Source organism: Sus scrofa, chromosome 13 (assembly GCF_054392235.1).
Source record: "Sus scrofa isolate SSC_HxYL_T2T_F1_AM1 chromosome 13, Sscrofa_HxYL_maternal_Yorkshire_Landrace_v2.0, whole genome shotgun sequence".
NCBI classification, from domain to species: Eukaryota; Metazoa; Chordata; class Mammalia; order Artiodactyla; family Suidae; genus Sus; species Sus scrofa.
The window spans coordinates 26,119,335-26,133,744 of NC_139395.1; the positions used below are offsets into that span (position 1 = coordinate 26,119,335).

General features: G+C 44.0%; 1 protein-coding gene and 1 pseudogene across 20 annotated transcripts in view; one reads left to right on the forward strand and one right to left on the reverse strand.

The window, feature by feature from the left end:
- Positions 1-7,108, reverse strand: part of THRB (thyroid hormone receptor beta) — a 461,170-nt gene extending 454,062 nt beyond the window's left edge. For 6 of the 20 annotated variants that reach the window (XM_013981413.3, XM_021071432.2, XM_001928465.7 and 3 more), the window contains exon 1: positions 5,861-5,953. Coding sequence is in view for 1 of the 20 variants with exons in the window: in XM_084987228.1 (XP_084843354.1) it covers positions 7,004-7,106 (103 nt within the window). In the remaining 19 variants the exon portion in view is untranslated. The other 14 variants (XM_013981415.3, XM_021071434.2, XM_084987244.1 and 11 more) reach the window with 5 other exon arrangements.
- On the forward strand, positions 6,015-7,049 carry LOC146397220 (uncharacterized; annotated as a pseudogene).
- Positions 7,109-14,410: the final 7,302 nt, after the last annotated feature.

Here is a 14,410-nt window from a genome sequence, read left to right on the forward strand (position 1 = left end):
GCATACATACATACATAGATATGTTTATTTATTTATGTTAGAGTATGTGATTGACAAGATGGAAAGTCTCCAACATGCTTCCTGGGACAGAGTCAAGGTTCCTGGGTCCTAATTCCTGGCTCTCTGGACTTGCCACTTGGAAAAGATACTTGAGTTCACGGCAGAGCTCAGTTTCTCACTCAATAAAAATAGTACTGCACAAGAAGAGCTGCCAGTACATAAAGTCTCCAAAGTTCCTTGAAATTAGGACAGTATGGACCAAACAACATTACCATTAAACGTAGATCATGATTCTAGCTGTCAGTTAACCAGATTCCTGAGAGGAGGATATGGAAATATACATACATACATATATATATATATATATATATATATGTATATATATATATATATAGATCTTTTGTCCTTTGTCCTTTTAGGGCCAAACCTGCGGCATATAGAGGTTCCCAGGCTAGGGGTCTAATCGGAGCTGTTGCTGCCGTCCTACGCCAGAGCCACAGCAATGCCAGATCTGAGCCGCATCTGCGACCTACACCACAGCTCACGGCAACGCCGGATCCTTAACTAACCCACTGAGCACAGCCAGGGATCGAATCTGCAACCTCATGGTTCCTAGTGGGATTCGTTTCTACTGCGCAACAATGGGAACTCGGGAAATATATTCTTTGTGATTCAGTGATTTGTATACGCCCCCTAAGCCCACTTGCTTAAAGTCCATAATTGACTAACGAGTTGAGTTGGGAGCTTAAAGCAGAGAGTGAACATCCTTAATCGGAGACTCACTGGCCTAAACGTATTCATTCAACCCCACACCACGTGGATTCCAGGAGAAAACTGGTTGACTTGCATTGCAATTTTCACGAATATATCTGGGTGACAAAATCCACAAAACAATCACCTCTCAGATTAAAAGCATTTTATTTCATCTAGGGGGCTATCTGAGAGGCCCCAATATGCATATCCATTCCATCAAGGTGGAGACTACTTCAGAATCTCTTTGTATTAATATATGCTTATTATCTCATAGGTCACTAGGCTACACGCTGAGCTGCTAAATGGCTAGCTGGTACACAGAAGATACATAAATTTTTGTAGGCTGAATGAGGAATCAAATCAACTACGCAAAATGACTTTAAATAAAGCAAAGAGTTAACCTGCTATCTATTACTTAACCAGCTCAGACACTAAAATGAATCCTTCTAGCAAAACACTCAGCTGTGACATGGACATATGATATAATCCAGGCAGCAAACATTCATTTTGGACAAAACTAAGCCAGAAGGTGACACTTAATACAATGTCAGAAAAGAAAGAGAAGCATCTCCCCTTCTCCCCCTGCCATTCATACTTTCAACAAGAATCTCTCTGGGCCCATGTGTCAAAGTCTTCACTAGGTGCTAGGAGTCAAGGATGAGTAAACCCACAGTTCAGAGGGGAAGACAGGAAGGAAAAAAACACGAACACACACACTGCTCTGCAGGGTGATAACTACACAGATGAAAGCACAAAGCATTGAGGCCACCTGTTCAGAGACGTTTATGGCCATTGGGTCCTTTTCAAGTACCTGGCTGTCCTGTCCTCTCAGACTGCTCCAGTTAAAAGCTTGGCCGAGACACTGGATATTTGAGAAAGTCAGCCTAAAGAACATGTTAACCCTTCATTCCTCTAAGTTTTCTGAGCTCTATTTCTGCACTGGGGACAGTGTTTAGAATCTCCACCATGATGAGGCCACGGTAGCTCAGGCTCCCAAAGATAAACTCCCACTGGGTGACTTTTATTACACCTTCTGCACTTTTTTCCCTTGGAGGGTTGGTAAAAGATGACCATATTAAGAATGTTACTTCATTTTCTGTAGAAATGAAGTTCAAGTGTTGGCTATTACACGGTCCAGTATGCAAACTGCCATCTACCATAATAAGCATTCTACAAATGTTACCTGATTTATTCTTATATCTTCAGCACATACCTGCCACCTCCAATCTCCCCCCGCCCTTTTTTTGTTAATTTGGCTATTGAGAAGCTCAGAGCTTAATTAAACACTGAAAAGCAATAAGCATTTATGACTTCAGTTTAATTATCTTTACTCCTCTATAAGATCTGGAACTTTCTTCCTTCACTATTTTTTACCAGTCTCATCATTTTGTGGGACTCTTATTATGCATTTACTGAGACACATTTCTGGAAGTCGATATAGACAAAAACAAATTACCATAACCATCAATTGTAATTTACTTTTAGCCTCACCAGTCAAGAGTTTCCGTGATTATGTATTTACTGCCATTTTAAACCTTGTTTTCTAGTTGATTCTGTTTCCCCTTTGTTCCTTTCTTTTTTTGGTCTCATATACAGCACAAATAAAACTTTCCACAGAAAAGAAACTCATGGACTTGGCAAACAGACTTGTGGTTGCCCGGGGGAGGGGGAGGGGGAGGGAGTGGGGTGGACTAGGAATCTGGGGTTAATAGATACAAACTGTTGCCTTTGGAATGGATAAGCAATGAGAAGCTGCTGTATAGCAGTAGGAACTATATCTAGTCACTTATGATGGAGCATGATGGAGGCTAATGTGAGAAAAAGAATGTGTGTATGTATGTGCGATGGGGTCACTTTGCTGTATAGCAGAAAATTGACAGAACACGATAAACAAACTATAATGGGAAAAATAAAAATCAATAAAAGAAAAAAAAAAGAGTTTCTAATTATCAGAAGAGGTAATTAGAAGATGACCCCTTAGGTATCACACCCTGATGGCTTGGAAACTCAGAGAGTTCAATATTTCCCCACAATCCCTGGTTCAGAACATGTATGGGAAGTGCAAAAAGGGGAAAGGGGAGATTGCCTTAATTCACACTTAGGCTAACCACCAGGTTTCCTAATCTACTACCAAGGGACATTTTTAACTTGTGTTGGGTCCTCACAATCCCATCTCACCCCTTCCCCAAGGGCCACTTTTGTAGACTAGCTATACGCCACATGTCCTTGGTCCCCTTAGGGCTGCCAGGGCCAAGGCACTGCCAGAACCTGCTGAGTGAGAAGGCATTGCTATCATCCAGTGATGTCTGTTCCCTGGAATTTCACTCTCAGCACTGACAATGCCTCTGGAACTCATAAAGATTCTACAGAAACTCAGGAGTTGAAGGTCAGTATCTTCAGGGAATCAAGATAACAGGTAGGACAAACTGCAGCTGAGGATTTCCATGTCCTCAAGGCAAATGCCCCCAGGAAGAACTCACAGAAATAACTCTCTGCGTTGTCACTACATAGAACAGGATTAGCTTTCAAATCAACATGAGAGATAAAAATTGAATGATATATTCATGGCACACACAGGCACAGATCTTGGCATAATGCAACTGACACCCACTTAGATGCTTAGTCAGGTATTCTGGGGAATACAGTGTTTGGGCACAAGCATTCATTTATTCAACAAAGATTTATTCAGCGCCTACTGTTTACCATGCACTGTTCAAGATCCTGGAAAATCATGAGTGAAGGACAGGTACTCAACAAGCATCAACTGAAATGAAGAATTCAGATGGCAAATAAGACCAAAGAAGGGGGAGGGAGAAAGGAAGTAGAAACAATGTGATGATTCTGAGAAAGGATGGGAGGCTGCTTTTGCTCAAATGGTCAGAAAAGTTTTTTGTTTTTTTTTTTAAGATAACAATAATCTTACAATAAAACGACAAAAAGGAGAGGAAGAAACTAATCACCTTAACTCTGAGTTCCATCAAAAAGAAGAGTTTACTAAAAAAAGAAACGTGCAGTTCCCTTTGTGGCCCCACATACCCCATGCCTCAAACAACTGCAAAAACCCCAGGAAAGAAAAGGTATCCACAACTTTCTCTGTTCTTAAGGAAATTTTAAGAAACCATGCTTCCCCAAAGATGCTCAATTAAAAGAAAGTTGTCTTACCTCATCCCTACAGAGAATTTATTACAAAGAATCCAGAAAGGGGGGGCTAATGAAAGGTTTATTCCTCTTTTAAAGTCAGTTACTTTATAAAATAATATCCCAATGTCAATAAAACTATGTCTTTGCACTGTAATCCCAAGAGGAATTGCTTCATCAAAAAAAGTCTACCACTAAATTCAGTATCATTTACTTTCACTTGCTAAAAATGAGAAGCAAATCATACTTACTAGCAGATGATATATTACTTCCAATATATAATAAAACTTTGAAATTCATCAAAAACAAGATTCTGAAAGAATCTGTTTAATGAACACAAATGACAAATGGTCATTCACCAATGCCTTTCCATATTATACCACAAACAAATCACTTAGTATTGAATTTCTGTTAGAGTCAATTACAATAGCCAAATGGCATAAAAACTCTTGAAAATATCCATTGCTCAAAAGAAATTTCATCAAAACACCGTCTTCTTTAACATTTCCTAGTCCCTGACTTGTTTCAGAAGAGAGGTAAGCAGAAGTAAATTAGGGAACAGATCGGTCACCATAAATATTCAGAGTGAATCATGGAATATTTTGACTAAAATGCAATTTTCATTACTTTGCAATCCAGTGCATGCTTTACGTTATTACAACATAAATAAACTTAGTAAAGTATAAGGCCAAAGAATGTAAAGATATAACCCAAGAGGTCTACAGTGGCCAATACATTAATCACTATTAAAAATCGCTGTGCTCTGTTATTAATACATTGTCCAAGGAATGCTTAATTTTTTGAGTTTCAGAACAGGTCTTTAAAACTGATTCTCACTAGCACCTAAAACCAATAACATGCTAAGGGGAAGACCTTGCTTCATTTAGCTACCGATTAGGTTTAGTGTTTGAATTTTTCGCAAATTTTGTGTGTGCGAGAGGGAAGGATGGAAAGTCTGAGCTTGTCTGCTCAGGTAAACTCTTGTCTCTTTCTTTGACTCACTTTAGGAATTGTTAGGTTTCTAGATCTTTCCTTTAAAATTTCTCATTTGGAGCAAATTATATCTTGAACTGTCCATCAACAAAAAAAACTCAGCCCACCCCAATTAAAATACATCAAAAAGCTTAAGAAGTAGCACTCATAATAACCCTACAATGGTCACTGGGAAATCCTCCTGCAAAAATGACAACTGCAACTGAGACGGACCAAACCCACCAGGAGTGAAAACTCCCCGCATGAGTCCATCTCCGAGGGGTAGCGGGGAGCGCACAGCTGGCATAACTCTTGGCATCGAAACCAAATGGAACGGCCCAGAGGAAGATGCTGCGTCAAGAGAAGCTAAGCAAGAAGCGCGACCCAGGAGGGAGGCGAGCGAAATCGCCCCCAGCCCCAGAAGAGGCGGGAGAAGCCCAGTCGCCAGGCACCGGCGCTCGCAACACGCAGGATTCGTCCCCGCTCCAAAGCCCCGAGTTCCCGGGCAGGAGAACAGGGGGTGGGGGACCACAGTCCCTTTAAACCGCACCCCCCCTCCCCCAGTGTCTGCCAACCTTTGCCGAACCCTCGTGTCACAGAACTTCCTCATCATGGAAACTTCCACTTGGTTGGGCGTTGAGGATGCCAAACTCCATTTCACCAGGAGGCTGTCAACAGCCGGGCTCGGGGTTTGAGGAACACCGCCGACCCAGCCACCTGGCTCTACCGCTGCCCCCGCCGCGGCTGCCCGAGCGGTGCCCGAACGCTGAGGCACCTCCTCTCCGAGCCGGGGAGCGAACCCCGGGAGGAAAGTACCCGGGCGGTTGACACCCCACCCACGCCTGCCTGCCCGTGCGCGCCCCCGGCGACGCCGCTCCCACCCCTGGGCTTCCCGAGACACCCCCGTCGCCCTCCCGCCCGCCCACCCACGGGACTGCGAGGACTTGTCGCCCCCTCCCCCCGCCCCCGCCTCCGCGCGGTCCTCTTGCCAAATTACCGGTGCCCTCGCGCCGGCCGGTCGGGCGCCGCCGCCCGGGGAAGGCAGCCTGCGGGCGCTGCCCGAGCCCGGGAGCAGAAGGTCTCCTTTCCCAGCGCACTCACATTATTCATGCAAAGTTAATCCCCGCCGCGTCACGGCCGCCCGCCCGAGGATGTGCGCCTTCCTTGGCCAAGCCCCGCAGTCTCCACCCTCCTCCGCCCCCTCCTCCCGGCGGCGGGTCCCGGGGAGCGCCGGCGACGGGACGTCGCGCGAGTCCTGCAAAATGTCAACTCCCCGGGCGAAGAGAGGCGGCCGCAGCCAGGGCCGCGCCGGCCCGCCCGGGCCGCTCCACTTTTATAGGCGCAGGAAACGAGTGCGGCTCGGGCGCCGGAGTCCCCGCCTCTCCGGCCCGCGCGCCTGGCCCGCCCCGGTCCGCTCCCCGCCGCTGCCCTCCTCCGGCTCCGGCGCCCGCGCCGCGCCGCGTCTGCCAGCCGGTGACCTGGTTTCCCCTCCGGTCCTCCCGGCGTTCCGACTCGCGCGGCGGCGGCCAGGAGCAGGCCGGCCCGACTCCGCCAGGGGCGCAGCGAGGAAATGGCCTCCGGGCCAGGCGCCCCGCCGCCGTCCCGGCCGCCCGCCGGCCCCAGACCCCCAGTGGCCCCAGCCTGGCCCCGGCCCCGCGCTCGGACGTGCCTGCCGCTCCGGGGCCCGCGCCCCCTGCCCGCGCGCCCAGCCCGGGCCTCCAGGCTCCGCGCCTCCGCACCTGCCGCCCCAGGTGCGAGCGCTCCCTCTCAGCCCAGTCCCGGCCGTGCCCTCCACCCCGAGAGTGTCTTCAGGTGGCGATGTCGCGGCGTTTTTGGTGGCCGCTCGTCCACCCACCCGGCTGCTTGCGCACGGAGCTTCGGGCTTGGGCGTCATTCCTCTAGTAGCAAAAAGGAAGAAACGGGGGACGAGGAACTGGGGGCCGGGAGGGGGTGACTGCCAGAAGCACTGGCTTCTCTTCCCTCCCCGGGCCGCCGCGCTCCTCCCTCCTGCCCCGAACCACTTGTGGCGCGTGTCGGGCCCACACAGCGCTCTGGCTCCTCCTGGGGCCTCGCTCCTGCCGGGCGGCTGGCGTTCCCAACCATCGCCACCCCTGGGAATGGAAGTTTGGAAAATACCTGCCTTGCGCTTGCGGGCGACACCGCTCACACCACCCTGCACATCTTAGGAAATGTGCGCAGAATAGAGACCCTCCGCAGGTTCCAAAAGGGCCGCCCTGTTTCATTTGCTTTTGCCCTGGATACGTGCAAATCGAATCCGGAAGACAAAAATAGTTTATTTTCTTGAAAAGTTATGCCCTAGCAAATATCAGCTTCTAAAAATCTCCCTCCCCTAGTTTTGAAGGCCAAGGATTCTGGCTGGGAAAAAATGAAGCAGGCTATGGCGGTGTTCTCCGCTAGAAGCATGCTTGTGAAAATACCGATTACCCAGAAAACTAAAGTGTAGTTGGTCCGGAGCTATAGTTGCAACACAATTATTTTAACCACCGAGTACAACGATAAATACTATTGAAATAATCATGACTTCATTTTTCAATATATACATTTATTACTATAACGAAAAGTTTTGGTAAAGCTTTGACTTTTTTTTTTTTTTTTGCCTTAACTGTCTTAACAATGATTTATTGGAGAGTTTTTGAGATTTCCAGCCGGTGACGTGTGTTTTATTCCCAATTTTTGTGAGCATCCCAGGGAAAGGGACTAGGAGCCTTCTGTCACCATTAAGGACCACAACTGTCAAGAATTCAGACACTGCCCCACGCCTGGGTTCAGGGTTTCAGCGCGTGTCCAAAGAGGGAGTCGCAAACCCCAAAGCTTCCTGGTGAGAGGGAGGGACCTCTCCCGACAGACTTCATGAACCCTATTACTTCTCATTCTTGGCAAGAAATCCGTGCTTTCTTTTTTTCACTCACAGCAAGGCTGCACCCTAGGACTTGCAGGTTTTGTAGCTGGAAAGAAGTTGTTCTCCTTTTGCAGGGAAGTTCCTGGGCTTTGCGCCAAAGTTGCCCAGGGGTGTTTTGGTTGGTCTGTAGGAAAGCTGTGGAGTCTGCACCATTTGTTCCAAACAGGCGGCCCCCTGGTGGCAGAACTGTGGGTGGAAAGCTGGCCACTGAGGGAAAAGCCTGCCCTGAAAGGCCACCACCAGTTAGTTGACAGCTGGGTCTTCCCAGGGGCCACTGAGTGACTTGAAAGACATTGTTAAGAGGTAGAGGTGTGCGGTAATGCCAGTCTTCCTTCACAAATGTGGATTATCCTTAGGCCCTAATCCGCTGGAACTTCTTAATTTTTTTTTCTCTTTTTGAGTGTAATTGGGACCTATATTCCTTCTTAAATAGGGAACATCATACAGAGAGTGAAGTATAACAAAAACTATTGCTTCCCTTTGTTTAAATGGCTTTGTTTCTCTGATCCCATTTGTGCCTGGAAACTTCTGAAATAAAGAGTAAATTAGGGCGAAAATAACGTGGCATTAATTAAACAATTCAGGAAACAGCGTCATATAACAATAAGGGAGGGCAATTTAAATGCAATGGTATTGGAACACCATTAACTACTAGGATTCCATTTGAATCAGTCCTCTGAGGGCAGCCTCACAGGCTGCATGATGGGAAGGAAGGGTTACCAAGAGAAGGGCATTTTTCTTTCTTTCTTTTTTAGGCTACACCTGTGGCATATGGAAGTTCCTGGGCTAGGGGTTGAATTGGAGCTGCAGCTGAGGCCTAGGCTACAGCCACAACAACACTGGATCCAAGCCACATCCGCAACTCTGTTGCAGTTTATGACAATGCTGGATCCTTAACCCACTGAATGAGGCCAGGGATCAAACCCAAATCCTCATGGATACCAGTCAGATTTTTAACCTACTGAGCCACAATGGGAACTTCTTATTTTTCTCATTTTTACACAAGGAGGTACATTGGAGGAGAATTTATGGGGACCCAAATGAAGGCAGGAAATAATATTCAAATTTTAGAGCATAGGGTTCTGGGTTCCAATCTAAGAGCCACACCAAAGCTGTTTTCATGACCCAGGCTCACATTTCACCACAGCCACCCTCATTACCAAGGTCTATAAATTTCAAGCTGAGGACTTGGTTCAAGGAAGCAATTCATTCATATATTCATTTATTCATCAACTGCTGGGGTAAGAAGATAAATAAAACAGGATCCAACAGGGCTGGGATTATACTGAAGACAATGAGGCCAGTGGTGCAAGAACAGGGTCCAAGCCTCTATCTAAAGCTCTGATACACTGTTCATCATGGATAATTATTACATTCATTTTGATTTGTAAAATATGGCATGAAAATATAATCTCTTGATTACCTAGATTTTTAATGTTCTCTTAAATTTTGTACTCAAGGCAAGTGCTTCTCAGCTGCTTCAAACTAGTCTCCCTCTGCTGTGCCCCCAGTGTTATCAGAGGGTAGTTAGAGAAATGAAATTCAATTCAAATTTTATTAGTGTTGAAGATAATTAATATGTGGTAAGGAACTTGAGGTCAGAGAGTTAGAGATATGGGTGTGAGGGGAGGGGGAAAAACTGAGAGATTTCACTGAACGAGGTTGCGTTTAAAACAGTCCATTAAGGATGGACCAGATTTTACCAGAGAGTGTTGGAAACAGAAATAGTACCATTCTAGGGATCAGAACCATTGGTAATCTCTCATTCATTCAACAACTACTTCTCAAGCTAGCTGTGACCCAGCCCTGGAGCTCCTGATTCTATCTGTCCATTGTTAGTTCCTGGAATTTATTTTGGCCGTGAGGGCCCCAGTGATTCTGGTCCCTGGCCAGCAAAATAAGAATGCCAAGTCTGTTCCTGCCCTTCAGAGGAAAGACTATTAAGGGAGATGACATGTTCAAAATTAACTCCAAGAGTGAAGGTGCAATTTATATGTATATAAATTGCAAAGTAATTGCTGGCCAGGAGGTCACAACAGAAAGAATGGGGGAATCAGATGACTTTCCGTAGAAGGAAGGTCCTGTAGAATTTTGGGGAGAAGCTGGAGAAAGAAAAAAATGCTGCCGGCTATGTTATTAGCAGGACCTAGTGAAAACTGAAAATGCTGTGCAGTATGCTCTTTATTCAAAAAGCAGGAAGAAAGTGCCACTGTAGGCACAAAATACAAAGCTATCTCCTTTCTTCCATGTTCTCTCTTTGGAATGGTTATAGTATTTTTCCTCAGTTATTGTCTTTTTTCTGCATTCAAAGACATTATGGTTGGAATGGAAAGCATGGCCTCTTAGGGTTTTCCCACTTAGCTGTAGTTGTAACATGCTTACCTTGTACCTGATTTGAGTTTTGCTGGTATGGTGGGGTCATCAGAATTCTGTGCTCAAGAGGCACCAAGAATGCTGGATGTGGGTGTTCCAGTTGTGGCTCTGTGGAAATGAACCCGACTAGTATCCATGAGGATGTGGGTATGATTCCTGGCCTCGCTCAGTGGGTTAAGGATCCAGCGTTGCCGTGAGCTGTGGTGTAGGTCACAGACGTTGCTTGAATCTGGCGTGGCTGTAACATAGGTCAGCAGCTGCCACTTCGATTTGACCCTGAGCCAGGGAAATTCCATATGCCATGGATGAAGCCCAAAAGAAAGAAAGAAAAAAAAAAGAATGTTGTATGTGAGTGGAGCAGGGAAGAACACAGGAGACATATCTATTTTATGTATCTCCTCTGCCCCAGACTTCATCTACAAAACACAAATTCAAAGATAAAATTACAGTTTCAAGATGGTAAAAACAGAGTATTGAACTAAATGCCAGCCTCCAAACATGGGGACCCATGTGACTGCACAAACTGCCTGCTCATGAAGCTGGCTTGATTCTTTGTCCTCGTAGAAGCCTGGGATGCATTGGAGGGTAAGTAGACATTCTCACATGGCTGATTATAGTGAGGTAATGCAACTGACATTTGTTAAACTCCTGTTAAGTGCCAGGTATTGTCCTAAATATGCCACACTTTTTTTTTTTTTTTTTTTTTTTGGCCATACCTGCAGTATATGAAAGTTTCTGGGCCAGAGATTGAAGCCGAGCCACAGTAGCAACTTGAGCCACAGCAGTGACAAGGCTAGATCTTTAACTACTAGGCCACATGGGAACGCCACACATTTTAAAAAGTTTATCCAAGAGCTCTGTAAAACAGTATTTTTATGGATTCCATTTTTCAATTGTGGAAACTAAAACATAGAAAAGTTAAACAATTTGCTCAAGCTCAGGCCCAGGTACTCACGGCAGAGGCTGTACCCTTAAGCAGCCCATCATGCTGTGTGTATGCAGGAGAGGGTGTTGTGGGGCAGTCATGTGACTTCAGAAAATGTGAGCATGTTTTGGGAGTCATGAGCTTTCTCTCTAGCTCCTCACTTAAAGGGCTGTTGTTCACTAGGACAATCAGAAGAGGCCTAAATAAAACACACATGTCACCAGCTAGTAATCTAGAAAATTCCCTAATCACATTCTCTCTCCTTGTTTTCCAGCTAGAGGTAGAAGATTCTAAATCTCCTGGGCAGGAGGTAGTAAGCCACAAGCTGCAAGGAGCTTGGGTTCATTTGTAATGGGAAGAACAAATCTGACTCCATATTGGATCTGTTTCTTTTCCTTTGACCTCTACATTCCATTGCTTTTGCTTAGAAGTAAGAATGTTACCTACAGTCTGAAATGTACCGGACAGCCCATTCTCAAGGCTCTGACCTTTAAGAGTATAACACTTTTCCATTCACATAGAGATAAAAAAAGTTGTAGAACAGAGAATAGCATTTGTCATTTGTAGGTTTATAGAACTGTAATGACCTGACCTACCTGGACAGTTGCAAGAACAAAGGATTCAAACAGCAAGAAGTTTGCAACAATCAACCATGCTCCTCCCTCACCTTGTCTTTAAAAGTACTTTGCTGAAACGCTTTGGGGAGTTTGGGGTTTGGGGTTTGGCTTTTGGGCAGAAGCCAGCTAATCTCCTTGCATAGCCCTGCAATAAACCTTTCTCTGCTCCAAACTATGACATTTCAGTTTGTTTGGCTTCCCTGAGCAATAAGCACATGAACTTGTGTTTGGTCACACCTTCACCATCACATGGAGAAATACAAGAACTCTCACATTAAACTGTCTGAGTAATGCGCTTCTGTTATTCAAAGCCCCTGAAATGTGAAGTTTGGTTTGTTGCAGTAGTTAGTGTTATCACAATTCACTCATCAGCCAAGCCAAACTCTATCAGAGCATAAACCATCTTTGCTTCAAACAGTTAAGATGATGAAATAGGCCTAGCCCTAGGTATATCAACACGCATAAAACTCTGAAATAAAATGTTGTGTTTTAAAAAAAGTTCTGTACTAATTTTTTAATTGAAATGTAACTTAAGTAATAGTAAAATAGACAAATCCTCAGGGTTCAGTTTGATGAATGTTTGTATTTTTATATCCTCGTGTAATCATGACCCCAGGAAAAGATAGAAAACATTTTTCAGCAACCCAGAAAGTTTCTCTGTGTGTTTTCTCTCTTGACAACCACACCCTTCTAGAGGATATACTATTTTTTTTTTCTTTGTACAACCACACCCATGGCATACAGAAGTTCCCAGGCTAGAGGCTGAAGAAGAGCTGCAGCTGCCAGCCTATGCTGCAGCCATAGAAATGCTGGATCCGAGTCACATCTGCAACCTATGACACAGCTTGCAGTAATGCTGGATCCTTAACCCACTGAGCAAGGACAGGAATCAAACCCACATCTTCACAGATACTATGTGAGGTTCCTAACCTGCTGAGCCACAACAGGAACTCCAGAAACACTATTTTGACTGTCGTCACTGGTTATAAGCTTCATCACCATGCAAAGAGAATCGCACTCTTATATTTGGTTTCTTTTACTCAGTGTAATGTTATTGAGATCAATCCACATTATTGTATGGAATAGAAAGGTTTTCCATTTTTCGTTTCTATTTGATATTTAATCATAAAAATATACCATAATTTGTTTATTCATTCTGCTATTGATGGACTTTTGGGTTGTTTCCAATTTGGGACTATTACAAATAAAACAGCTATGTAAACTGAACAATTATTTTTGTGGATACATACACTCATATCTCTTGGGAATATGCTTAGGAGTGGAATTGCTGCTCATATATCCTTTCTCGATCATTCTATTAAAGCTCTCTGAGGTACTAGCACAATTATGAGCAACTAGAAGATGGGCAATTAGCATTTGCTAACTTCTCCTCCTTATTATCTAGGTATGACAAATAAAACATTCAAATAAAATCATGTGGAGCCTAACTTGAATGAATAAATATTATTAGTATTGAAGTATGAAAATCCTCAAAATGATAATCAAAACTAGTCTTGCCTTATGCAGCAATTACAAGCTCTGTTTGTAACCACCAATCATTTCCTATGAACTGAGCCCCATACTAAAACTCTATGTAAAGGGAGTTCCCTTTGCCGCTCAGTTGTTAACAAACCTGTGTAGGAACAATGAGGATGCGGGTTTGATCCCTGGCCTAACTCAGTGGGTTAAGGATCCAGTGTTGCAGCAAACTGTGATGTAGGTCACAGACGTGGCTCAGATCCCTCGTTGTTGCGGCTGTGGTGTAGGCCGGCAGCTGTAGCTCTGATTTGGCCCCTAGTCTGGGAACTTCCACATGCCATGGGTGTGGCCCTAAAAAGCAAAAAATAAAAATAAAAAAATTAAAAAAATAATAATAATTTTAAAAAGTCTATGCAGAAATGAAAATGCTGATTAATTAAAGTGAATCTGGGAAAATGTGAATGGGGGAAAGGAAGGTAAGAATACCAAAACACTTCTAAATTAAATCTTAATTTTCAGCTGTCTGAAAAATCAGTTTAAGATGAGCTGAGTAATTGTGAAGGAGACTATAATAACTTTTGTCCATGAAAATATAATATGTTGTTAAATTCTTTGTCACAGATGAAATCTAGTGATTCGAAACATATCTTCCTAAAACATGTCAATAAAGTGTACTTTTTTGAGTTGTGTTTACATGCACTGAAAATAGAAGGATAATTTTTAAAAATTTGGTGAAAATATTCTTTCTACTTAAGAAGACAATAAAGCGAATTTACTCATTTTCATGGAATAAACTCTAACTCATCTATAAACAATAACATATCTGATGTGATGCTTAGAATTATGGGCTATTTTCAGAGTCTTAAAATCTCTGAGTCATATCTGCTGTAATCATCAGAACTTCGAATTTACTTGCATTTGTCAGTTTAAGTGAGATTTTCAATTTGAGAGCAACGTAGGTCTTATTGACACTTCCTATTTCCATGTATTACAGCTCTCTTTTACAATAAACCTGCTTCATCCCAAGTTTACAAAGCATTGTATAAAATATTAGTCACGCAGCTGCTACAGAGACAACTGCAGAACATATTTTGAACATCTAAAGATGATACATTTAAAGTGAACAATTGAATCTAGAACTGGCAGAGAAATAAGAAAGGCCTGAACTGATATTTATGCATATATGCATAATCAAAATTTTTTTTATTGTAGTATAGTTGATTTACAATGTTG